This window comes from Rattus norvegicus, chromosome 6 (assembly GCF_021556685.1).
Source record: "Rattus norvegicus strain SHRSP/BbbUtx chromosome 6, alternate assembly SHRSP_T2T, whole genome shotgun sequence".
Lineage (NCBI taxonomy): Eukaryota > Metazoa > Chordata > Mammalia > Rodentia > Muridae > Rattus > Rattus norvegicus.
Genome location: NC_141539.1, coordinates 16,005,573 through 16,032,293, shown reverse-complemented (window position 1 = coordinate 16,032,293; position 26,721 = coordinate 16,005,573). Strand labels below are relative to the sequence as shown.

General features: G+C 46.0%; 1 protein-coding gene and 1 long non-coding RNA gene across 25 annotated transcripts in view; one reads left to right on the top strand and one right to left on the bottom strand.

Annotated features, from left to right (window-relative positions):
* Positions 1 to 801: 801 nt before the first annotated feature.
* LOC134479313 (uncharacterized) overlaps positions 802 to 26,721 on the bottom strand; it is a 35,286-nt gene continuing 9,366 nt past the window's right edge. For 2 of the 24 annotated variants that reach the window (XR_015622687.1, XR_015622686.1), the window contains 8 exons: positions 25,644 to 26,113; positions 24,029 to 24,307; positions 23,218 to 23,296; positions 19,840 to 19,879; positions 19,384 to 19,454; positions 16,693 to 16,793; positions 16,021 to 16,070; positions 11,050 to 11,637 (listed from right to left, as the gene is read on the bottom strand). Coding sequence is in view for 9 of the 24 variants with exons in the window: in XM_087555030.1 (XP_087411156.1) it covers positions 11,421 to 11,637; positions 16,021 to 16,070; positions 16,693 to 16,793; positions 19,384 to 19,454; positions 19,545 to 19,879; positions 23,218 to 23,253 (810 nt within the window). In the remaining 15 variants the exon portion in view is untranslated. Of the gene's footprint in view, positions 1,169 to 11,049; positions 11,638 to 16,020; positions 16,071 to 16,674; positions 16,794 to 19,383; positions 19,455 to 19,544; positions 19,880 to 23,217; positions 23,297 to 24,028; positions 24,308 to 25,643; positions 26,114 to 26,721 lie in introns of those variants that run through there. The other 22 variants (XR_015622690.1, XR_015622688.1, XM_087555038.1 and 19 more) reach the window with 22 other exon arrangements.
* LOC148005050 (uncharacterized) lies at positions 13,077 to 25,881 on the top strand. Its single transcript, XR_015622699.1, has 4 exons — positions 13,077 to 13,148; positions 21,424 to 21,565; positions 21,946 to 22,127; positions 23,753 to 25,881. It is a non-coding gene; the product is annotated as an uncharacterized LOC148005050 (long non-coding RNA).

Below are 26,721 nucleotides of genomic sequence, written 5' to 3'. Positions count from 1 at the left end.
GGTGCTGCCTTTAATTTCAGCACACAAGAGGTAGAGGCAAGCAGATCTCTGTGAGTTTGAGGCCAGCCTGGTCTACATAGTGAATTCAGAACAGCCAGGGTTGCACAGAGAAACCCTGTCTTGAAAAAGAAAAGAAAGAAGAAAAAGAAAAGAATCCACCATGGAACCAGTGCTCCCAATCAACCAAAGAATGCAGCAAACAGACCACAAAATACATTAGGAGCTACAGTGAGGGATGGGAAGAAACTATGTAGAAGGCCTGGCAAAGGGAGCAAAGCCAGGATGCAGTGAGTCCAGGAGGTTTCTGGGAGGAAGTTTGAAGGGTTCAGGGTTGGACAGACAAGTGAGGACACATGAAATGGTCAAAGACTGGCAAGGTGAGAGCAGAGAAAGAACAGGGCAGACACCCTCTCTTAAAGGTTACAATGTTCCTAAAGAACACTGGGAAAGAACAGGGCAGACACCTCCTCTTAAGGCTACAGTGTCACCAAAGAACACTGGGAAAGAACAAGGCAGACACCTCCTCTTAAGGGCTACAGTGTTACCAAAGGCACCAGGGAAGCAGGAAGGGGCCTGAGGGTGATGGAGAGTCATACTTTAGAGACGGTTGTATTCCTGTGCCTGGAGGATTTGTTCCATTATTCCTGGTCCCCAGTTCTGATATTTTTTGAATAAGGCTTAACACTGGCAGGGAGAGTGGGTAGGGAGTCTGTCTTTTAGTTGAACACATAAAGGATTTTGTATATAATCAGGAAGCTATTTGAGGTATGCACGCAATCATTAAGGGTGAAACAGGCAATGTGTTTGTTTATGTGTTTATTTCTGAATGTAGACATCTCAGTAAGACACAGCCCCCAGGTTGTCAAGTGGTGCCACCTTGTGTGTCTCAGAGGCACAGAGGAGATGGCGGTAGTGAACCAGGTGGGGAGGGGTGGACAGGAGAACACACGTGCATGGACACACGTGGGCGGAGTCTCATAAAAGAACCGGGGAAAGAAGTCTCATCCAGATTCATACAGGCATCTTGACCCGGAGGAGATGAGAAATCAATATTGTTCTCTAGTGGAAAGTTTGATTGTGGATCAAAGTGCACAAGCATTGACTGGTGTTTCTCATCAGAAAGCAGGTTCCTTGATGTGTAGGCTTAGCTTGAATTTTGTGTTGATTCCTGGGGCAAAGATTATAACAGAAAAATTGAAAGCAGAAACATGCTCTGTTGCTTAGGGGGAGTTGCGTCAGATCTGGCTGTAAGTTAGAGAGGGGCTTTCATTCAGGAAACGGAAAATAGGGCCACCAGGGCTCAGACTCTGCTTGGCTTTCTCCTGGCTCTGCACTGCTCCCCAGGCTACCCTACTTACTCTGGCTCCTGGTATTTCTCCAGCTATCAGCTTCCACCTCTTACCTGAGAAAAGCCTCATTAACATATTTGTTTACATTTGTTTGCCTTTTGCTTAAATTATTGAGTACCTTCTAATGGGCTGGTGTCTTATCCAGTTTTCACACTCTTCTGGGGGAAGGTAGACACATGCAACATTTAGGACGTGATAGTTGGGTTTTTTTTGTTTTGTTTTTTACAGAGAACTGAGCATGGAGCAACAGGAAGAGAGACCTTGGTGAATATTAAGAAGTTCAGAGCCGGGTTGGGGATTTAGCTCAGTGGTAGAGTGCTTGCCTAGCAAGCGCAAGGCCCTGGGTTCGGTCCCCAGCTCCGAAAAAAAGAAGTTCAGAGCCAGCACCCACTGCCTCTCTGATCTGCTGCCAATAGAATGGACAAAGCAAGGTCCCATCATGGAAAAAAGGGGGAGAAGTGTTAATAAAGAGAGACCATCTCCTCTAGAGGGGTGTGGGTGGGTGTCAGCAGGCTCAGTGGCAAATTCTAGAGTGAACTTTTCAGTTGAGTTATCCACAGGTCTTCACTGCACCACCTCTGTTCTCATACAGAGAAAAAGGGCTAAGAAAATATGGAGACTGCTCCCAAGTAGTGGGGAGCCTCACCAAACCGGTAGAAACGGGTGAGTTGGGAGATCTTGGTTACCAACTTGATTGGTCAAGCACACATCTGACTTATTTGCGCCAGTGTTGGTGGGAATGAATGTGGGTAAGCAAATAGGGGGCGGTACATCCTAAATGTGAGTGGTACCATCTGATAGGCGGGTGGGATAAAAGTCAGAAAGAGAAGAAGTCCTTCCGTGTGTGACGATCTTCTCCTGAACAGATGGCCCCTGGTGGTCATTTGACTTCAGCTTTAGTCTTGAACTCCTGCCAGCAACTCCATCCAGCCTTGGTCCTGGTCTGCATCATGGGTCCCTCTGGCTCTAAAGTTTCCATTCTCTTGGAATAACCACTTCCAAAAGCTGCTGGTTTCTCTGGCAGCCCAGCACAACCGTGTGAGACTCTTCAACTGTTGATTGTGTAAGCTGACATAGCAAGGCCTTCTTAGAGCGACACATACATTTGGCTCTGTTCCTTCCAAGTCAGACTTCTCAAGCTTGGGTTTCCCACTCACGGCCCCTTTGTGCCTACAAATCATTTTTGTGATCTCAGCTATGTGAGTATATAAAATGGGAATATGTATGGGACACTCCCGACAACAATTCACGAAGGGATTTATTTTAAAAGAATTCTTGGCTATTCATGTAGTTTTGCCATTTATTAAAGACAAAGGCAAGTTGCGTTATGAGATGAGTGTGTGTGTGTGTGTGTGTGTGTGTGTGTGTGTGTATGTTTACACAAATCTTGGCTGAAAAAAATCTTGGCTGAATATTTGATACTGCGGGACTTGGAGTATCGCAACACTCTTCAGAGTTAGTTGATATTTGGATTTACAACTGTGAGTACTGAGCATGCAACGTTGAATAAATATGTAATACCAAATAGCAGAAGTGCATTTAAGGCCATTGGAAATTGTGTGCTAATCCTAAGCCAAAATTCATGGAGTGGCTTCTTATGAAACTCAATCAATGACTCATAGTCATTTGTATTTAATTAATTTTTATGCATAATATTTAGACTTATTTTTATGTGTGTGACTGTGTTGCCTACATGACTACATGATTCCATCTCTGTGCCTGATGCCCAGGAAGTTCAAAAGAGGGATCCCCTGGAATTTGAGCTAGAGATGCTGTGAGCCACCATGTAGGTGCTGGGAACTGAGCCCAGGCCCCTGCAGAAACAAGTGTTCTCAATTGCTGAACCTTCTTTCCATCCCCTTACAATAATTCTTAAAATCAGACATCCTGCTGGACATGGTGGCACACGCCTGCAATCCCAGTACTAGGGATGTAGGCAGGTGCATCTCTGTGAGTTCGAGACCAGTCTCACCTATCTAGTGAGTTCTAGGACAGCCAGAGCGACGTAACAGGATCCTGTCCAAACAAAAAACAAACACCCGACATTCTAACACATTGCAATGCAAAGATAGACTAATATTTATATGCTGAAGAATGATGGGAGGACAATATTAAGTCTGTTTTCTTTGAAATTTAAATAAAAGAAAAAATAGAAGTAAAATCTATTAATTTTCTATATTAAACTATAACTGCAGTTCTTAGCACACAACAACTTGAGTCTGAGTATACTTGCTTTAGATGGGGGAGGGGTATTTGGGCTCAGAAGCCACAGTTAAAATAATTGCCTTTAGAGCAGTGGTTCTCAACCTATGGATCTCGACCCCCCTTTGAAGGTTGTATGATTAATTAACATCCGATATCCTGCATATCAGATATCTACATTACAACTCATAACAGTAGTAAAATTACAGTAATGAAGTAACAATGAAAATAGTTTATGGCTGGGGGTCATCACAGCATGAGGAAGTATATTAAATGATCACAGCATTATGAAGGTTGAGAACCACTGTCCTAGGAAACCCAGAGAGCAAGGGAGTGAAATGGCTTTTTCCCTTGCCTTCTTCTAGAGGTTGAGTGGTTCCTGGGTGGGTAATGGAGACAGACTGATTAAATAGAGTGCTGTCTGTCTGTTCAGACTTGCAGGGTAGCTTAAGGGGCAGGTGGGTGTTCACAACAGACAGTGGGTGACACTGCAAGAGTCTCAGTCAGTAAACAATGTCCGGATCCCTTCCTAACCTATCCCATCCCTAAGCTGGTGGGACCAACTGACCTTGATTTCTGTATCTCAAGAAGCATTGTTCCAGTTTATGTGATAGCCAGTATCTTGAGCATTACTCACTCTCTCTCTCTCTCTCTCTCTCTCTCTCTCTCTCTCTCTCTCTCTCTCCTGTGTGTGTGTGTGTGTGTGTGTGTGTGTGAGAGAGAGAGAGAGAGAGAGAGAGAGAGAGAGAGAGAGAGAGAGAGAGACCCCTGTGACTCCATATTGGTCAGCAACAGTCTAAAGATACTAGGAAAGATGTACCAGTTCCACAGCCAGACACAGTGTATACATTTGTTTTGTTTTGTTTTTTTTTTCTTTTCTTTTTTTTGGAGCTGGGGACCGAACCCAGGGTCTTGCGCTTCAGTGTATACATTTGTAATCCTAGCTCCAGGGGCTGAAGCCAAGAAGGACGACAGCCTGGAGAGAGGGACAGGTTCTATTTCAAAACTTCAAATAAAATAAAATAGAAATTTTATAAGTAATTATGAGTGCCTCATAAAAACCCAGAGAAGGGCTGGAGAGATGGCTCAGTGGTTAAGAGCACTGGCTGCTCTTCCAGAGGTCCTGAGTTCAAATCCCAGCAACCACATGGTGGCTCACAACCATCTATAATGAGATCCGATGCCCTCTTCTGGTGCGTCTGAAGACAGCTGCAGTGTACTTACATATAATAAATAAATCTTAAACATAAAAACCCAGAGAAAAGCCGTTCTTTGTCCAGTTGTGTAGGGTACAGATACCACCCCACATCCTTCTGTGAATGGAACTCACATGAGGAACTGTTCCAGGGCTCCAGAGGACAGAGGGGACACTAAAGTAACCCAGCTAATAATTATAGGTGGCAACTGTGTCCCTTCCAGCTACAGCAACAAAGAAACACACTCTTGCTCCTGAACTTGAGGCTCTCTGAAGCCCCCACCCACACCCACACTTCCCGCAGAGCTGTGGGGAGGCTGCTTAGGGCTGGGGCAGCTCTGTGAGCACTGAACACTGAGCCCTGAACAGTACAGGGAGGTTGGGGCCAGAGAGCTGAAGGTGACAAGCGGACAGAGAGGCTGAGCCCTCACTGAGAAGGCTCAGAAGGGGACAGACAGCTCCTCATAGGATAACAAACAAAACGGAAGTACTGTTTTCTTCCTCCACCCTTGCAGCCCTCCCCTCCGCCCCCCCCCACTCTCCCCCTCATGCTCCCCACTGCAAAGTCTAACAGGAAGTCTGCTGAAGAAACTAGTTTGCCCAGCCCCAGCCTTGAGACACGCAGGACAGGAGTTGGAGACTTCCAGGAGACAGCCATTCACTCACTAACACCCCAGGGACAGGCTGGCTTTGATGACAGTTGCCTTCAGCTATAGAAGGAGTCCCCACCAAAAAGAGTGAACAGAGATAATGCCTGTGCTGAGAGGGACGCAGAATAGCCTGAGTGTTGGGAGGAGATAGACGCCACCGAGCATGTGCAGCAGCGCGGTGGGGGTGGGGGTGGTGGGAGGTGGAGGTGGGGTGCTGGAATGGCTCAGTAGGTAAAGTGCCTTCTGTTCAAGCGTGAGGGCTTAAGTTTGGGTCCTCAGCACCCGCATAAAAGTCGGGTGCAATCATGTGTATCTGTAATCCCGGGGCTGGTGGCAGAGACAGGCAGATCCCTGGAACCGCAACCACTCTAGCCTGGTCTACAATTGCCAGCAACGAAAGAGCCTGTCTTAGGACCCATGATGGATCAACCCTTCTAAGCCTCACCAGCTTCCCTATAGCACGGAAGACTCCAGAAGCTATCCTGGTTTTTGGGGGTTGGGGTAGGGTGGGACTGAAATCAACACCATCTTTCAAGAAAGATGGAGGCAGGAGTTGGAATGGAAAGGCTGAATTGTAGCACTATTACAATTTTTTTCGAGTTCCATTGGATCCTTGAACCCCTCTGTAGACTGCTCATTAGATACACCCCCACAATTTCAGATCGAGTCACTCCCTTTGACCAATGGCTAAACCTAACACAAGCTAAGCCATGAGCTATGGACACCCAGCATTCCCGGGCAATCTGAACAGTGTTCTGCAGTGTTTCCGAGAGCCACCAGGGAAGAAACACAGGATCACACGTCGGAGTGCAAGCTGGAAATCAGTTGGGACTTGCAACCTGACCTCAGAAGGTCTGCAGAGCCAGTGCAAACTGATACCGTCAAGGAGGTGACGCGCTTCTAGGGGAATGGGCTGCAACTGACCCCAACCCAGGGAACATATATTGTTGTGGTATGGGCAGCAGCAGAGGTGAGGGAGACAGGGAACAGCATCTCCAGATGATCGGGAGGAAACCTCTCAGTCGGAAGACGGGGTGAACAGCAGGGATCCCCGCTTCTGCATGCCCTAAGGCTCTGACCTACCTTTGCCAAATCCAACTTCCCTTTAGGGACAAAATCTGGGAGGCCAACTCTCTCTAGAAAGAAAGGACAGATCTGCCAGCGAGTGTTTTTGGAAGACTGAAAAATTTGCACTTGAAGACAAATTTCTCAAGTGAATCTGGGTTAGCAACCTACCACTCCCTTTGCTCTGCCAATTTTTCAAAGCCAGATGGGACCTAATTACCTTTAATTAGGAAGTTTAAATTGTCACTTCTACCCTGGCCATAGAGAAACGGAGGAGCCTCGAGAGATGAGTGCCCTTTTTCTTACATGTGGGTGCAGAGAAGGACGCCCCATGCAGAACGGAGCTCAGAGAAGGAGATCCAAGTGTGGCAGATGTCACAGTGGTCCCCATGTAATTTCAAGACAAAGGATCTCAGGCCACAGTCTCAGAACTTTCTTATTTTCTTTTCTTTCTTTCTTTTTTTTTTTTTTTTTTTACTTTTCTATTTTTTGGAGCTGGGGACCGAACCCAGGGCCTTGCGCTTGCTAGGCAAGCGCTCTACCACTGAGCTAAATCTCCAACCCCTCTTATTTTCTAAAACCAGTATTGGGCTCGGTTATTTTGCTGAGTCTGCCTCTGACGGTACAGGAGTTTATCCACTTGTAAAGTCAAAACCAGTCACATGGATAGGTGCTTTAGAGGACGAGTCGAGGTCTACGAGCCTGAGCTATGTAGTGAGTTCAAGGCCAACTTCAGCCGGTCTCAAGACCTCTTTTCAAACAAACAAAACAAGTAATAAAAGCTAGCACTGCCTTATTCTTCTAATAACACACTTTACTTAAAGAAGATACAGATTTCCGTGGAGTCCTTTTCTTTCTTAGTTAGGGGGTCTCATGAGACCAAAAACTGAGCCTCACAAGTCAGACTAGACTGGCTGACGAGGGAGCTCCAGGCATCCTGCCTCCTCTTCCCCAGTTTTGAGATTACAAGTGTTTGTCACCCAGCATTCATTCATTCATTCATTCATTCATTCATTATTTATTTGTTCATATTTATTTCATGTGTGCCACAGACCACCCAGGGGAGTGTCAGCAGAGGGACCAAGGCTTGGATTTCAGGTAGAGAATGGATTCAGCATGACAGACAGACACCAACTCGAGGTGTGTGCTGCTGCAAAAAGCTTTACTTCTTGGCATAGATTTAAGCAGTTAGAACAGGTACATCATAATTGGCAGTCATCCAGCTCTTATTCATCACCCCACCAAATGTCCCTTGCAAGGAGGAAAGCAGAACGTACAGTCTAGGAAACAATTTTCAGCCTCAAACAATAGTTTAGAAAACTGCAGTTATACTGCCAGATTTGTGGGCACCAGGTATGTATTCATCATTTATCTTTGTCATAATAAAGTTTAAACTCTATATTTATGGCCCCTCAGATTAGTAAGGAAACTTTTGTAACCATAGTTAACTCTTGATAAGTTTGTTCAACTTGTTGGAACTTGTCTATGATCTTTCTAAAAGAATCATTACTGTTTTAAATCATGCTAAACAAAACTTATCCAGAAGGGGGGAAAGGCTTTTCTGGAACAGTCATGTTCTTAGTAACTGCAATTAATTTCTCTCCTATTTGCTGGGAGCTAATGGGTGCAGCAGTTGAGTTCATCGCAGCCGTTGAGTTATCAGGATCATGATGGTGTGAGACGTTTCCGTCTCTGAACTTTCAGTTCCTGAGACATCTAAAGGTCCATGATCATCTTCCCACACTGCTATACTCTTTTTTAAAAATATATCTTTTTTTTTTCCCCGTAGCCGAGGACCGAACCCAGGGCCTTGCACTTTCTAGGCAAGCGCTCTACCCCTGAGCTAAATCTCCAACTTTTTTTTTTTTTTTTAAAGATTTACTTATTTTTATTTATACGAGTACACCGAGTACACCGTAGCTGTCTTCAGACGCACCAGAAGAGGGCATCAGATCTCATTACAGATGGTTGTGAGCCACCATGTGGTTGCTGGGAACTGAACTTGGGACCTCTGGAAGAGCAGTCAGTTCTCTTAACCACTGAGCCACCTCTCCAGCCCATCACACTGCTATACTCTTAAAATCAGATATTGCTGACAGGCTTAAAGTTGCTAAGATCACCAAGGCTAGAACACAGAAGGCACCTCCACCGCAAGCATAGACCCTAGTCATCATCTATTTGTAGGGAGACGGCCAGGGACCTCCAGGAGGCCAAGCCATTCCAGGCACATGCCTCTGTTCTGGATAGAAACGAAACACCAGAGCTTCATGTCATACAGACTCCACTGGCACGTGTGCACTGATGTTTTGCCTGTGTGTGTGTCTGTGTGAGGGTGTCAGATCCCCTGGAACTGGAGTTACAGGCAGTTGTAAGCTGCCATGGGTATGCTGAGAATTGAACCTGGGTCCTGGGGAAGAGCAGCCGGTGTTCCTAACAAAAGCTGAGCCAGGGCTGGAGAGATGGCTCAGTGGTTAAGAGCACTGACTGCTCTTCCAGAGGTCCTGAGTTCAAATCCCAGCAACCACATGGTGGCTCACAACCATCTGTAATGAGATCTGATGCCCTCTTCTGGTGTGTCTGAAGACAGCTACAGTGTACTTATATACATAAAGTAAATAAATAAAATCTTTTAAAAAAATAAAATTAAAAAAAAAAAAAAAAAAAAAAAAGCTGAGCCATCTCTCTAGCCTGCCACCCCAGCCTTTTACATTGGTAGTGGGCGTTAATTCAGGTCCTCAGGCTTGAGTGGCTAGCACTACACTGATGGAGCTGCAGCACACAATGGGATTTTTAGAGTTGAGAAGGGTGTGAAATAGCTCATTAGAGGCCAGCAGAATGGCTCTGCAGGTAAGAACACTCGTCAACCCCCTTGACAGCCTGAGCTCAAGCTCCAGAATCCTCCTTTTAAAAAGGCCAGGATAGGTGATCTGTGCCTACCCCATCGTTCCTGTGGTGAGACAGCCAGGATAGGTGATCTGTGCCTACCCCATCGCTCCTGTGGTGAGACAGCCAGGATAGGTGATCTGTGCCTACCCCATCGCTCCTGTGGTGAGACAGGGGTGGAGACGGAGAACTGACCAGAAGCTTAGAGGCCAGCCAGCCTGGAACTGTAGCATAGAAGCAAACAAGAGAGACAGACCCTGCCTCGGGCAAGACAGAAGGTGAAGACTAACACCCGAGGCTGTGGTGACCTCCATGCACTCTTTAGCACTCACACAACACACACACACACCCTACACACAGGTTATATATACAGACGCACACACCACATACAGACACACCACACACAAATAGTCATAAACACACACCCACATTATATAGATAGATACACATACCACACACATTCACATACATACCACACATACAGACACACCACACACAAATAGACACATACCACATACACACACACAAATGTATCCTATACACACATTATATATACAGACACACACCACACACATATAGACACATACCGCATACATATAGACATACTACACACATATATATAGACATACCACACACATATAGACACATACCACACACACACACACACACACACACACACACACACACACACACACACACATACACACAAACGTATCCTTTTTTTTTTTTTTTTTTTGGTTCTTTTTTTCGGAGCTGGGGACCGAACCCAGGGCCTTGCACTTCCTAGGCAAGCGCTCTACCACTGAGCTAAATCCCCACCCCCCCCCCTTTTTAAAAAAGATTTATTTAGGGGCTGGGGATTTGGCTCAGTGGTAGAGCGCTTACCTAGGAAGCGCAAGGCCCAGGGTTCGGTCCCCAGCTCCGAAAAAAAAGAACCAAAAAAAAAAAAAAAAGATTTATTTATTATATATAAGTACACTGTAGCTGTCTTCAGACACACCAGAAGAGGGCATCAGATCTCACTACAGAGAGTTGTGAGCCACCATGTGGTTGCTGGGATTTGAACTCAGGACCTCTGGAAGAGCAGTCAGTGCTCTTAACCACTGAGCCACCTCTCCAGCCCCTCGAACGTATCCTATACACATGCTATATATATAGACACACATCACACACATATAGATATTATACACACACATATAGACAAAACACACACACACACACACACACACACACACACACACACACACACACACACACACACACACATGCAGACCATAGCTCCCAGAGTTCTTCTGCTCCCAGCATGATGATCTGGTCTGAATCAGTTTTTAGGGTTGGTGCCCCAGCTGAGCACACTGTTCTGGGTGGAAGTGGTTGGAAGACTTTGCCACACATAGGCCCTGACCACAGCTCCACTGCTCAGAGCATTCGTGTGAAGTGGATGCAGGGGGTCAGCCAGAGCATCCTACATTGCACAGTGGGTCTGATGTAGCGGCCATTTCCGTCCTGTGAATTTTCTAAGACGACCGTGAAGTCTTATTCAGGGAAGATTAAAGAGTAAGTTGGAGGAGCTATTTAATTACAATATAAAAAGATTCTATTTTTAGCTAATCTCAGGAGCACAGAACTGTTGTTTTTAAAGGCTACATGTAACATTTGCTCTGCCCTGTCCCATTGGATCTAACAACACACATAGACCACTTGCTTTGTGACACCTAATCGCTGGTGTGTGTGTGTTTAATTTTTTCAAATTAGTTTTTGAGAATTTTGTACGATATATTTGGATTATATTTGGCCTACCACTCTAATCTCCTCCGAGATTCACACCCACCTCCCTGCCCCTCAACTTCCTGTCCTCTTTAAGGAATGCATCTAGACCAAAGTATGCTTCCCGCGTACTCTCGGCCATCCGTTGGAGCAAAATTGACCTACCAGGAGCCACACCCTTAAAGAAGCCATCGGCTATTCGTAGCTCCTCAGTTAGGGGTGGAGCTCACGAATTCCTTCCCTTCAGCTTAGATGGTTAACTGGTTTGAGCGTGCACAGGTCTTGCGGGTGTGAGTACCGACAGTCCCATCATGTCCAGAAGATGCTGCTTTGCACAGACCCTGCCCAGCTTCTGGCTGTTACAGTCACTCCACAACCCTTCTGCCGTGGTCCGTGAGGCTGGGATGGGAGTGATGATGCCTCAATGGCCCGTTTAGGGCTGAGCATCCCACTGACACTCTTCTGGGCCCTTGGATCAGTTTGTACATTAGGAACTACTCGGACGAGGTTTGAGAGTCGCTCTAAACTGTAGATAGATAGAGAGCAATACATTTACTGGTCAGGTGGATAACACATCCGTTTAAAATAACAGTAATAGGTTCACCTCTGGGGCCTGGGAACTTCCCAATCATGGATCTTTGCCCAGACTTACAGCACCACAAATGTGTTTCCTCGTGGGGAGTGGACCTTAAATCCAATCAGAAAACTGTCAGAACCTTCTGCCCCTATAATACCTGTGCCATTACAAAGCCACGGGCAGTATCTTGGGCTTACAGCTAGATAAGACTGTTGATGAGGTCCCCTGTCTCCTATCCCTACATAGTACCATCCAATACTATGAAAGCTACTACCAATGAGGAAGCCCCTCAGTTAATACCAACTCCATTACTCTGTGTCCTGTGACAAATGTGTGTGGTGTTTTCATCTTAAGCTGGTTTTAGGTCTTACCCTAAAACTCTGATGGATAGCCAAGAGCCAAGGACAGCAACCTGTCTGAGTGAAAAAAGAAATAAAAGGAAGAACATGGCTCTCCCAAGGTGCGGTGGGGAAGAACGCTCATTGTGGATAAAAGGGAGAGCATAGAGAGAGGCAGAGGCATCTGGGAGAGGCCAGAGTGGTTTTATCTACACTGAGCTGGGCCTTGTGGGGAGACAGGGGGAGGGAGAGCAAGAGAGGAGCCGCTGACCAAGAGCGGCGGCCTGGGCCAAGAGATTGGTCAAGAGAACAAAGGGTAGACCAAAAGGAACAGGTAACCAAAATGGCTGGATTATACAGGGGACAGAGGAGCCAGGGGAGGGGAGCCCAGGCCTTGGGCTGGAGAATTTTAGGGTAGGGCCCAGAGTGTGACAACTGTACTCTGTAACAGGTAGGGACTGAGGGATGCTGGGAGAGCCTGGTGTCAGTGTCTGCTTTGCTGTTAATGGGTACCTCAGTTAACAGTTTGTTCTGGATTTGAGACCTGACAGTATCTTCTTTGGGGATCTGTGTCTTCAAGATAACTTTGACTAATAACTCAGGGGTGTCATCCAACCCCTGGTAATAGGCTTTTTATTTTTTTTCTGGGAGAGGCATAATCCTCTGTGAGGGGTAGTTCCAACTGTGTTCTATTACATTAATATGCACATTCATATAAACATCTACACTGCATTTATATTAATATGTTTACATATTAATATTTTAATATTCAGACATTGTGAGTATCAGTCATTCCATGCTCACACATTTTAGTTAGGACTGGACTTGGGGGCCATTCCAAGCGACCATTTGTTAAGTAATCTGATTCTCGATGTCTGCCCTTGGTCCTTCCCCCGCCATGAACAGGAGGGCAACATTGCATCATGGTTCTCCCTGGCACGGACAGCACACCAAGTGTTCCCTATATTTAGCCAACATGAAGTCATTGCAGCCCGACGCCTGCCCCGTGCAATCTCTGCTTTGTTTCGCAGCTCACGTGACTGATGCCCTGACTTTGTACGTGACCTATGTCCTTACACGGATTGAAAGGGGCTGAAAATCTCGCTAGGAAAGCTGTGCTTGGTGAGTAACAGTTGAAACCCTAAATCCCGAGTCCCTGAGAGAACCCTAAAGTGAATCTTTGACATCTCCTGACAACCAGGGAGACCTTGTTTATTCTCTTCTTGGTGAAAGGGGAGATTCCTAGAGTGGGCAGGCTGGGGAAGGAGGCACCGCCTATATTGTCCATGCAGCCTGGAAGAGCATGGTGTCTGTGGTTTCCAACTCTGCTCTCAGCTCTGCTCTTCCAGCAACCTGCAGTGACAGATCCACCCAGAAACACAGTGCCGCCAGTCAGGCAGACCATCCAACTGGACAAGGGGCACGGCTTCAGAAGTTCAGCAGTTGTCTGTTGATCGAGGCTTGGAGTCAACTTCATTTAGCTCAGAGTGTGTATGCTTGTGTGTGTGTGTGTGTGTGTGTGTGTGTGTGTGTGTGTGTGTGTGTGTTTGTGTGTGTCTAGGTATTGACAATAAAAATTAAAGTCTTTTGTTTTTTTTTTTTTTTTAAATTTGGTGTTTGAGACAGTGTTTTGTATCCCTGGTCCAGAATTCCATATGTAGACCAGGCTGCCTCTCAGTCACAGATATCCACTAGCCTCTGCCTCCAAAGCACTGGGACTGAAGGTGTGTCCCATACACGCCCAGCTGCAATCCACATTATCAATTCCCAACTTCTTGTTTCTCGCTTTGGATTGCAGGAAGGATTGGCTCCCACCAGAGGATCCCGTTTTGTTTTGCTTCTTCACGGGTGGGGTCAGCAGAAGAAGGCAGGGATATTAAAGACAATTAACCTGACAAATTTTGGAAGCCTTCAATACCGTGCAACATTTGGCGGGGCCAGCTGACATCTCCGTTTGTCCTACCAGAGCGCTACGACACCCCGCTCCGTCACTCAAAAATTTTCTTCTGCTCTTAACAATAGTTTATGACAGAGATAATTTTAAAGGACATTGAATATTACTTAGGGGGAAATTAGACATGTGAGACATAGCTCAATTAGTAAAGTGTTTCCTGGCATGCATAGAACCCTGGGTTCAGTCTCTTACACTGTATAAAACTGGCCGGTTGTGAATGCTTGATCTCAGTACTTGGGAGGAAGAGGTAGGATGGCCAGAAGTTCCAGCTCATGCTCAGCCACACGGTCAACTTGAGACCCGTGTGGTAAAAGCACAGCTCTTATCTTAAAAGAAGCCGTAGCTGAGTGCGTGCATGGCTGAGGAACACAGATTTAGAATTTACCCCGAATTCCATGTTACAACTCAGAAGTGAAATCATGAAGTTTCATAGTTTTATAGAACAAAGAAAGTTATAAATCATAAATAAAATACATCGATGAGTACATCAGAGAGGTGGTTACAGAAAGATGAGGAAGCTTTTCTACAGGACTAAGATGCTATCCGGTGACACCGGTGACAGTCTTAGCTTGGTGGAAGTCACTGAGTCTGCTAAGGTAAAAGATTCCAAAGGTTTTTAATGTACTACTCACAGAATGCTAGTTGAACATACAGGATAAGCAATGGCTAGTCATCAGGCTAAAGCTAGCCTGAGATAGGTAATTAGGTTCTGGACCTGCAACAGTCCAACCTCCCCCATCACTGTCCTTCTACCAGTGTGTTACAGGATATTTGATCACACCATGACCCCCCAGGTTGTGTTATTTACTGAAAAAAGAAAACCTGTTTCTAGCTGTGGTGTGGCTCAGCCCTTAGTACAAACCTTTAATCCCAAATGATGAAGGTAAAGTCAGTTTGCAGAAGGAAGCATCCGTATTTGATGTCTAATTGAGTGGCAGACAGAGTGACGAATCAGAAAAAGATTTGACAGAATAGAATATGTCCAGCTCTCATGAGAAGACAGAGGGAAGGGAAGATACTTAGAAGAGCAGTGGAGAGAGAGAGAGAGGGAGGAGGCAGGTTTATAAAGACAAGATAAAGAGACAAAGCCAGAGAATGAGGAGCTGGAAGATTAGAACAGATTGCTTGAATTAATTTGAGGTCAAGCAGAGCAATTCAGGAGAGGCAGAGAGAGGAGAGAGAGAGAGAGAGACAGAGACAGAGACAGAGACAGAGACAGACAGAGACAGAGAGGGGAGAGACAGAGAGAGAGACAGAGACAGAGAGGGGAGAGACAGAGACAGAGGAGACAGAGAGAGAAAGAGACAGAGACAGAGAGGGGAGAGAGAGAGACAGAGGAGACAGAGAGAGAAAGAGACAGAGACAGAGACAGAGGCAGAGACAGAGACAAACAGAGACAGAGAGGAGAGAGAGAGAAACAGAGACAGAGACAGACAGAGACAGAGACAGAGAGGGGAGAGACAGAGACAGAGAGACAGAGAGACAGAGACAGAGGAGACAGAGAGAGAAAGAGACAGAGACAGAGAGGGGAGAGAGAGAGACAGAGACAGAGGAGACAGAGAGAGAAAGAGACAGAGACAGAGACAGAGGCAGAGACAGAGACAAACAGAGACAGAGAGGAGAGAGAGACAGAGAGAGAGAGACAGAGAGAGAAAGAGACAGAGACAGAGACAGAGGAGACAGAGAGAGAAAGAGACAGAGACAGAGGCAGAGACAGACAGAGACAGAGAGACAGAGACAGAGGAGACAGAGAGAGAAAGAGACAGAGACAGAGAGGGGAGAGAGAGAGAGAGAGAGAGAGAGGATTGAATCAGTCAGCCTGGAAAGGAGTTTGAGTCAGAACGGCTGAGTTGACCCAGCCAGAGTTCAGAAAGAACTGGAAAGGGTGAGCTTATTCAGCAGGAAGTCTCAGAGGCTGGAAGCATCTAGGCCCAGATAAGATCGTACGGAGGCTAGAAGCTTCCAGGACTAGGCCTAGGTTAGCAGAGAAGGCAGTAAATCTCGGAGACAACAATGAATGCTGGGAACAGTGCTACTTACGCATCAGTCAGCCCTTCTCTACAGACAGAGCCGCTTTCCACCAACTCCCACTGACACCAGAAAGAAAAAAGAAAAACAATATTTTTAAAACTGCTGTTTTACAGCAGAGGACAGTGTAATGATACTGGTATACATTCCATTTGTCATCACTCTCTCATTAAATTGTTATTATGTGCTCACATTTTACCTTAATTTTCCCAGTTCTCATTCTGTATATTTACAAGGTACAAGGTGAATTTGAATTTAAAAATGCAGTGTGGAATAATTAAGCAAACTAGTTAACATATTCATCACGTCAAATATTTTTATGCTGAGAACATTTGAATATTCTCTAGAAAATTATGTGCTAATCACAGTTTTTGTAATTTCATCAAATTATGTTTTCAGCATGACTTTAGTTGTGGTTTAGATTTTCACTAAGATTTTTTTTTTTTCTTTAGGCAACATTAAAAAGAACATGATTCCAGACTAGGGAGATGACTCAGCAGTTAAGACCACTGACATAGTCTATAATTCCAAGATCCGACTCCCTTACACAGACATACATGCACGCAAAACACCAACGCACATAAAATGAAGATGGGGGGGAGGGGATGGAGAGGGGGAGGGAGAGGGAGAGGGGAGGGGGAGGGGGAGGGAGAGGGGGATTATTACCCTGAACATAAGACTCACAGTACTCGGGAGGCAGAGCAGGCAGATCTCTGAATTGGTGGCCAACCTAATATAAATAGCAAGGTGTTTAGGCAGGTCAGGGCTATATAGTGAGGTCCTGACTGGAAGGAGAAGGGCAAGTGGGTGAGACAGGAGATGAAGGAAAAGAGGAGGAAGGAAAGAGGAAACAAAGCAGTCAGATGAGGTAAACTCCCAAGGCAATCCAGGATGGACTTGGCTTTAATGGCTCCTCATTACATTCCTGTAGGCTGACAAGTAGAATGATATGACCCATAACCTATGACCTATGACCTTTGGCCAATTACCACCACACATTTGATTCTTCTCATGAAAGAAACATATAGGCTCTTGAGATGGCTCAGAAGGTAAAGGGGCTGGCTCCCCAGCCTGATGGCTAAATTCCATCCCTGGGCCCCACATGGTATGAAGAGAGGACCAATTCCTGAATGTTGTCCTCTGACCTCCACATGTGTATGCATACCCTATCCCCAACCTAGTACATATACACAAGACAGACAGACAGACAGACAGACTGTCTCTCTTTATCTGTTTTTCTGTGTAGCCCTGACCATCTGTCCTGGAATAACAGCCCAGCTAAAATGCATGTTTTAAATAAAAAGAATTTTGAAAAGAGAAGTCGGCCGAGCTAATTTCAAGGGAAGCACTGAGTTAGCTCAGGTCGATTAAATTATTTCAAACTCCGGCACTTATCATTAGTAACAAGTCAATTTCCACACACCCGCACACTAATGAGAACAGCTGTGCTGGCTGCTTACCAGTCATCAACACCTCAGTGTGAAGGAAGAGCTAAGAGAAGATTCTCAGAGATGAAGGCGGTGGGGAGAGGCCAGAACAGTGGGCATTTGGAACAGGGGATGGGTCTCCTGGGGAGACGACGGCTCTAAAGGTGCAATTCTGCACAAGGACAACTCTCAGAAGGACAGGCAGAGATCCTATGAATCCCAGTCCCACTGCTTTGAAAACCACAGAAGCCAAGTTCTTTAAAAGTGTGGTCCAGATTTTACTTTAACCCGACACTAGGATTCCCAGTGCTAATTATCATGACAGTAAAGGGAAGTTGGTTCTTTCCAAACTCGTACATGGTAGTCTGTGCAGTCACCATTAAAATTAGAGTGAGATTGGGAGCTTGACCCTTAAAAAACGAATATATTCTATATAGAATTGCTATTCTATACCAGTCAAGATATACCATATGAAGCTGGGTAGTGGTGGCACGCACTTTTAATCCCAGCACTTGGGAGGCAGAGGCAAGTGGATCTCTGTGAGTTCAAGGCCACCCTGCTAGGTCTACAGAACAAGTTCTAGGACAGCCAAGGATACACAGAGAAACCCAGTCTCAGAAAATTATATATATATATATATATATATATATATATATATATATATATATATATACACACACACACACACACACACACACATATATATATATATATTTGTCAATAGTTTCTACTACTCTATGTTAGGTCTCACAAGAAGTCTAGTAATAAATTCTGAAATATGGGAGGATTTCTGGAGTCTAGATAAAAGCCGTCATTCCTCAGAAATTTGTGAAACTGGTTCCCATCTGCCAAAAGAAGACATTTTCTTTACCTCTGGCAGAAGGAACACAGGGCTACCTATGGTTGCATATCAGAGTCCACATGGGCTTCCAGGCTCCCTCTGTCCCCGCTGGCCAGTACTTCGTGTACACGTCACAGCCCCCATCCTTCTCACGCGCAGGCTTCTCTCCTCCCTGATACCTATTTGTTCTCTTTCTAAGGGTAAACTGTCCATCCTCTCATGGATCGTATCCCCCCGCCCCCATTCACCCACTCCCGACGCCCCTTGTGCTGTAGGCCCCTGCCCCACCCCCATTCATCCCGGTCAAATCCCCCCTGGGCCCCGCCCCCATTCACCCCCCCACGCCCCGTGTTGTATCCCCCGCCCCGCCTCCATTCACCCCTGCTACTCTTCCTTTTCTTGGAGCTAGCCCTGGCCATGTCCAGTTTGCTCTCTCTTACCTCCGCTCTCAACTCTTCCAGATGCTTCTAGATTCTCTCTCTCTCTCTCTCTCTCTCTCTCATATCACAATAAAAACCTTCCCCTTAATAATGGAATCATCACACTGGGAGTTTCTTTACTGTGCCCCCTTGCATACAGTATGTTCAAAACAATAATTTAAATGTTTTTTTCACAAAGATGATATGCTTCCATAATCATCTGTATGGAAACGATAGACTACTCATTAAATGGTATGCCCATTTGACAAAAGCATACAATGTGGATCTCTGCCTATCTCCATATATATATATATATATATATATATATATATATATATATATGTATATATATATGTATGTGTGTGTGTGTGTGTGTGTGTGTGTGTATGTATATGTATATATGTGTATGTATCAAGCGCTATGGATACACTATGAGATAGATCACCAGCCCGATCCCCAATTATGCACAGGAGGAGAGAGGCACAGAGGTGCTAGGTGATGGGCCTCACGTCACCCACACACGTCAGATATGAACAGGGAAGAGAAGGGTGCAGCTCTCCCTCTTTGTAGCAAAGTCAGCCTTTGGATGGCTGGGGAGGGAAACAGAGGAGACCAGGTCTGTCTGCTCAGAGCCCTCAGCATCTGTGATTGGAAAACAACCCCAGGCCAGTTCTGCTGAAGTCCTTACCTGCACGGCAAAATTCGTTTCTAACAGATACAAAGAGAAGGCTTGCCATCGGGTCTGGATACTGACACGATCTGAATAGAAACCAAGAGGAAATCCATGAATTTTAATGGCCTTAGTGGTCACTCAGGTCAAGGGCTTTCCAAACCATTCCCTACACACACCCAAAGACCCAGGAGCAGCCATCGTGGGCATCCTCGCCACAGGAGCAGCCAACCATGCTCATCTTTGCGTCTGTTTCAGTATTTATCAGCAGTACTGGCACAGGGGTGCTTGTTCTGAGGATGAGCCCACGGTAAGTATTTAGATTTTGAAAAGTGACCTCATTTAAGGGCAGTATTAAGGGGCCAGTGAGATGGCTCAGCAGGTAAGGTGCTTGCCCCAAGTCCGATGGCCTGAATCTGAGCACTGGTATCCACAAGGTGGGAGAGAGCAAACTCCAGTAAGTTGTCCACTGACCTCCACATACATGCCGCGGGGTGTGCCTGCCATCTGTGAACTAACAAATAAAAATGTAAAAACACAGAACAAAGCAATACTAAGGCCAACAGCACACTGCAGGGCATGCCTGAAACCCCAGTACTTAGGATGTGGAGGCAGGAGGATCAGGAGTTCAAGGTTAACCTCAGCTATATATTGAGTTTGAACCCTGTCTGAAAATGAACCAACAGTCATATTAAATAGTGAATGGTGTAAGTAGTAACTGAATTAACTGATAAAAAAAGGATGAATGGATTTTTTCCACTATAAAAATGACTTAAAGCGATTTGTGAAATACCGCTGGAGTCCATTTTGTGTTTCCTCCGCAGGCCTGGCAGGCGAGGGTTTAGGATGCCCGCCTTCTGCACGCATGGTCATTTAAGTGCCTCTGACAGAGTTACAAAGCACCGCTGAGGACTCTGGGCCCCCACTCACCTGCCTGCCTCCCCTTCCCCTATGTAGTGACATCTGAACCCTTCTGGTAGCTATGCTTCTAAAGCTCCTCAATTCCCCCACCCCCACCCCCATCCCCCACCCTACCCCCCACCCCATCTCCAGGGCAACCCTACCTGGACTGAATCCTAACACATCTTCTAACTTCCAATCCGAGGCTTCTCCTTCAATCCGCCCTCACACTACTGCCAAAACCTCCAGTCTGACCCCACCGTGCCCCAGCACACAGGCTAAAGTCCAAGTCACTCAACGAGACTCTAACAGCATTTGGCAGTGGGTCTATGCTAATGGTTCCAAACCCATTCACTGGCAGTCAGGACGAGAGTGTCCCCCTGTCCCCCCCCCTCCCCGCCATGCCTAATGTCTTCTTCCTTTGCACAAAAATGTTTCAGGCCCACACATGGCCCCCACAGAACTGATTCCCACCTCTACAGCAGGCATTTTGAATGAACCACCTCAGGATGTAACTGACCCTCGGAGAAGAAGGCATTTTAAAGAGATACGTGTGTCCTTCCTTCCTTCCGTTTGTCTATCAGATAGTTAAAGCAGTGAACCCCAAGAAACTGTAATTCCTCAAGAGTCCCACGATGGGGAAAGAAAATACCCAAAGCTTGGACGAGTTAGAGAGGACACAAAGGGATTTACAACTTAGAGATGATGGGTCAGTGGTGGGCAGGACCAAACCTTAACCAGGACTAGTTAGGTGTGTATAACATTGACTGTCTACTTGAACTTCAACCTCACTTCAGGACTCCAAAGATAGACTCGAGGAAGGTCACTGGATCTGTTTGTTTTCTTTCCTAATGTGGCCACCTAGAATAGATTTCTTTCCTGTTTTTTTTTTTAAAACTATTAATTTGGCTGTTTAAATTAGTTTGTGGAGGATGGGTATCTGAAGTTGGCTTGTTGGGACACAGGCTGTGACCCTAAGAATGCAGCCGTTACACCAGACATAGGTCAGGGTCTTATGTCATTGAGCACATGGTGCAAGGGGTCATAGCTCAAGCCAGTAACCGTGACTTCAGAAAAGAATGGCGGTGTTTACTGGGCACCCATACCACACAGCCATGGTCTATCTCATCCTCCTTTCTATTCTCTTGGAGGAAGCAGGTGACTTCCGGGAGGAGCTGGTGACTCATGAGTTCAGCCTGGATCAGCAGTAGCTGAGCTGTGACCTCCAGTTTAACCTTCCGTAAGGAGTGACACGCCCCCTTGCCAGGGACACAGAATGAATCCTGAGATTTTGGCCTTGGTGAGTATCGGAAGTCTGTTGAGATTTAAATGCCCACCACCACTCTTCGCAGCCATTTAATCTTGTATGCCAGGCTCCAGATGATTACAGACATACAGAGATATACCAGTGAGCAAGACAGGGTTCCTGTGCTTTTAAATATGAACATGGCCTCGTGTGGCTCAGACAGGCTGTCCTCACTCTCACGGTTAGCTGAGGATGACTGATCAGATTTCTGACCCTTTAGTCTCCTTATTTCAATGGCTGGAATTATAGGTGACATCACCACACCCAATTTACACAGCAAACCCAGAGCCCTGCTTGGAGGTTGCTTTAGATTTATTTCCGTATGTGTGCATATCTATATTTTGCATTTGTTTGTGTGTAACTTGTTCTTGCAGAAACTGGAATTACAATGAGTTCTTTGATTTACCTGATACGGGTGCTTAAAATTGAACCCTGGTCCTCTGGGAGAGCAATTAGACACACTTCACTTCTAGGCCACCTCTCCAGCCCCTGTTTGGAGTTTTTAATTGGTATCTCTCCTCCTGCCTGAATTCTCCATCAGACACTGCTTCAGGAGGTATGTGTTCCTCCTCGGGCTTGGCAAAGGCTTGGCAAGGGCTTGGCATGGGGAATATCTGTTCAGTCGCCAAATGGGTGAACAAAGGGCTCTAAATTTATTCTGGATTTATCTGAGGAAAAGGAGTGAGCTTTGAGGAAGGGACTCAAGAGGTCTCTTGGAGAAGATAACTGTTTTGAGGACCATGAAAAGTCACTGAAGAGTTCCAAAGAGGGAAGGTATATCTTGAAATAAGAAACTGCCTCATGTTAGAGTCCTTGTGCTTTGCAAGTTGAATCTCCCATGACCTGTGTTTAACCCTCAGATCCTCCAGTCTCCTTGCCTGACCTTCAGACCTCTAGTGAGGAAGGAGGAGGAAATGAAAACAAACAAACAAACCCTCCCAAACAAACAAACAACTGTCAAACAATGCCGGAGGTGGTGGCACACGCCTTAATCCCAGCGCTGGGAGGCAGAGGCAGGCTGATCTCAGTGAGTTCAAGGCCAACCCGATCCTTTAAAGAGATAATTCTAGGACAGCTAAGGCTACACAGAGAAACCCTGTCTCAAAAACAAAACAAAACAAAACAGAACAAAAAAACCCTGGCAAACAAACCCAGTCTCCAAAAAATGAGATAAAACAGAAACAATCAAATATAAAAACTGGCAAACAACATTTAAAATATTGCCAATTATCTTCTTTTACTTGTTTGACATAGAGACTTTCTATTGGTCCAGGCAAGCCTCCACCTCGCAATCCTCCTGCTCAGCCTCCTGAATTCTGGGCGCACAGGTGTGCCCCACCGTACCCGGTCTGATGTGCTGCCAACTGTCCCTGCCTTCCTATTAACATGAAGTTGGCACAAGCAGCCACAATCCCCTACTGCTTCCTTCTGGCTTCCTCGAAGTTCCTGAGTCATCTCCACCTCTGAAGGCAGGGCTGTGGGAAACGGGACACTGGTCCCTTCTGAGCTCTTCCATTCACTAAGCCCTTCACTCTCATGCTATCTATGAGATCCAGATGGAGCTGTCACACATGGTGGCTCCTCTGTTAACTCTGGCCATCATACTCCATGGTGGTCCTACATGGGACTTGAGATTAGAGGCTTACCTTAGAGGCCGACAAACCCGTATCTGGAGATCCCATGAAAACAGCGAGGCAAGTACATAATCAAATGAACCATTTGAGCCTGGAGGGAAAACATTTTATACCGTGGGGATTAAAGTTGCTTCCTTGGGGTGCCAGGGAAGGAACTTGGGGACAAGAGCATGTCACACACACAGTCTGTCACCAACTGACGTCACAGCCCTATGAGTTTCACTCTGAAAGAGGAGCTCACCAAGTTGCTCAGGCTAGCCTAAGTGGCCAGACATACTATCATGCCTGCCTTAAAGTTCTTATTTGAAAAAAAATGAAAGTAAAAGAGCTGAGTGTGGTCACTGGAGCCTGCAATCCCAGTCCTCAGGAGAGGAGACTGAGATAGGTGTTCAAGGCCAACCTGGGCTACATAATGAGTTCCAGCTTAGCCCGGTCCAACAGAGTAAAACTGTCTCAAAACCAAAGGAAGGCAGGAAAGAAGGGAGAGAGGCAAGGATAAAGCCTTTCATTCTGTTACATTTACTATGTTATTCCTCTCTCCTCGCAGAATTATGCATGGCCACACTTGACCGGCTTTCGAAGGGCCTCCTCAGTAGAAGATTGTGTATTTCGCTTGCCCACACACACACTGGATGATCTGAGGCTAGGAGTGTCTTCTGTTTTAGCCTGGGCTGACCTGGGCCTTGAGCACCAAACCCTCAGAGATGGGACAAACTTTCTTTCTGGTTCCTTTGCAAGAATGGAACCCCTTGGAATCGGCCTGCGTATGACCGTGAGCTTGGAGTCCTGCCCGTGTCAGGTCACCGCAGACCTTCATGCTCACCGGCAGGGAAAGCATAGATGCTTCTTGTCGTCAGCCACTGAGACTTTGAGGTGGTTGGTAACACTCCAAGCAAACAGACTAATCCGAAAGTAAGGCCCGTCTTGTTTTTGTTTTTATTAAGTTAACATTCACTCTTCATCTTCGTTTTGTGGATGGTCTTCTTGAGGGAAATAGTAATGTGTCTCTGACCTTTTCCCATCCTCAGCACGTTTCTGGGGCATCTCCCAGCATGCCAGTTGCGTAATGCAAAAAGCTGGGCAGCCTCTTTCTCACATCTGCCTGACAGGAAAATAAATTAGAACCACGATACTCCCTCCCCTGCCAAAGTCCCAGGGAAGCCCTGAGGCTGCACAGAAAATTGGGTGGCCTTTGTCACGAGCCAAGCCAGACCACTAGCTCCATGTAGAATCTGAGAATTTTAAAGATTTTTTTTTTAATCAAGATTGCCCCTCAGTGAAGACCCTGTTCCCACACAATTGAGCTCAAACGTTTTTTTTTAAACTAGCAAACAATTCATGCGACATTGTCCACACTGCCCTCCAGGTGGCAGTAGAGAACCGCTGCCTGCCCAGCACACTGACGTCACCTTGTTTACCCGGTTTCGGGTCATTTTTAGATCTAAGATCACAGGATGTTAATCAGGCCAATGATTTCCCATTCGTTTGGCCAAAGGCCCTTGTCATGGGCATTGGGACAAGTATGATGTCCTTTTAGATAAAGACATTTTTGCTGCGGGAAGTACTTATTTGAAAACATTTGTAATTTCATCTTTAGGAGATGGGAAAATTGTGCATGGATCTGTACTGTGGCCATTTGGGGTCACTTTCATTTTGGAGCTGGAATGTGAGTGGCCTTAACTGAAGAGAGGCAGAAAACTACATATTACAATAGCGTGCCTTCTCAGAGACGCAGGCGTCTTTCTGCTTCAGTCTTCCCCTTTATTTATATAGGATTCAGCAAGAAAGCATTTAGGTTTTGAAGTTTGGAGGGAAAGGAGTAAGAGCTAATTTAGTCTAGCTGTCTCCTGATTCCTGATTCTCCTGATGCCACCCTGGAGTTTAGGTGTCAGGAGGTCCCTGCAGGCCGCACCCAGGAGCCTCAGACTGTCCGTTTCCAACAATGTGGCTGAGAGTTTCTCTGTGACTGTTAAAGAAGCAAAATAAACAAAATTCCTCAGATGCTGGGCATTGTGGACAGGCCTGTGATCTCAGCTATGCTGGAGGCTAAAGTCAGGTGGGAAAATTAAAGTCTATATGGGCAACAAAGGGCTCAAAACTGGGCAGCTCAACTTCGCAAGACAGTTTCAAAACGACTAGTTAAAAACAAAAACAAAAACAAAACAAACCAAACAAACCAACCAAAAAAAAAAAAAAAAAAAAAAAAAACAAAACAAAACGAGGAGACTGGAGGCGTTGGGCACGCCTTTAATCCCTGCAGAGGCAGGCAGAGCTCTGTGCACTTGAGGCTACAGAGTGAGTTCCAGGACAGTCGGGGCTGGCTACTCGGAGAAATCTTGTCTCCAAAAGGTAGAAATGGGATGTAGTTCTAAGCTTGGGGTCCTAGGTTCAGTCCTCTGTGTGGAAACAGAACAATAGTCAATCATGACAGTGCACACCTGGAGTTCCAGCGGTGTCAGAAAGCGGAAGGGTCAGAAGTCAGGGTCAATCTCTGTTACAGCGTGAACTACATACAGATCGGCTGGGGCTAGATGAGGTCCTGTCTCCAGATGATAATAGTTATTAGTATTTTAAAAGTAGGAGCTCAGTGGTAGAGCGTTTGCTTAGCAAGCACAAGGCCCTGGGTTCGGTCCCCAGCTCCGAAAAAAAGAAAAAAAAAAAAAAAGTAAATAAGAATTCCTCAGCTGTTGCAGGAGGGCAGAAGCAGCTAAATTTGAAAAGAGAAAACTCCGTGGTGTTCAAAATAAACGACCCTTCAGGTTTTTAGAAAGTGTCCACTCCTCTCTGTTTGACGAGCTGCTGCTATGGCCACACAAAACCACCTCCCAGAGAGTCCAAAGTCCCTCCCTGAGGCAGTACGCAGTCCGCTGGAGTAATCACACCAACCCGAAGGGGATGGATGGCTCTCCTGCAGGCAGGAAGACAAGGGTTAGTCGCAACACTCACTTATTGGGCTCCGAATCTGACTCAACTCCTTACAAACCAACAGTACAGCTTGTAAAATCAGGAGAGACCCGGTTCCTGCCACCGTGGAACTTTGAGCCTCCAGGGATTTATAGACCTGGAGGTTTATTTTTTTTTATTTTATTTATTTATTTTTTTTTATTTTCCATGCATAGAATGAACAAGGGCTTGAGAGATCCAGCACAACAGAAGGGCAGACTGTGAGGTAAAGTGTAGGGCCCTAGCCCCAAACATTTACCTGAAAGAGATAGAGAAGGAAGGAAAGAAAGGTATAGCATTTATTCAGTACCTTACGCTCTGTGTTTTTACTGATGAAAATCCAGCAGGCTGGAGAGGTGGCTCAGCAGTTAAGAGCACTAGCTGCTGGTGCAAGAGATCCAGGTTCAGTTCCCAGCACCCACATGGAGGGCTCACAGCCATCTCTAACTCCAGCTCCCGGGGATCCAATGCCCTCTTCCTCCCTCCAGGGGCACCAGGCGTGCACACAGGCAATCACTCGTTCAAAATAATCCTAAGTAAAACATCACTGTCACTCTCAGGCTGTTGTCACTG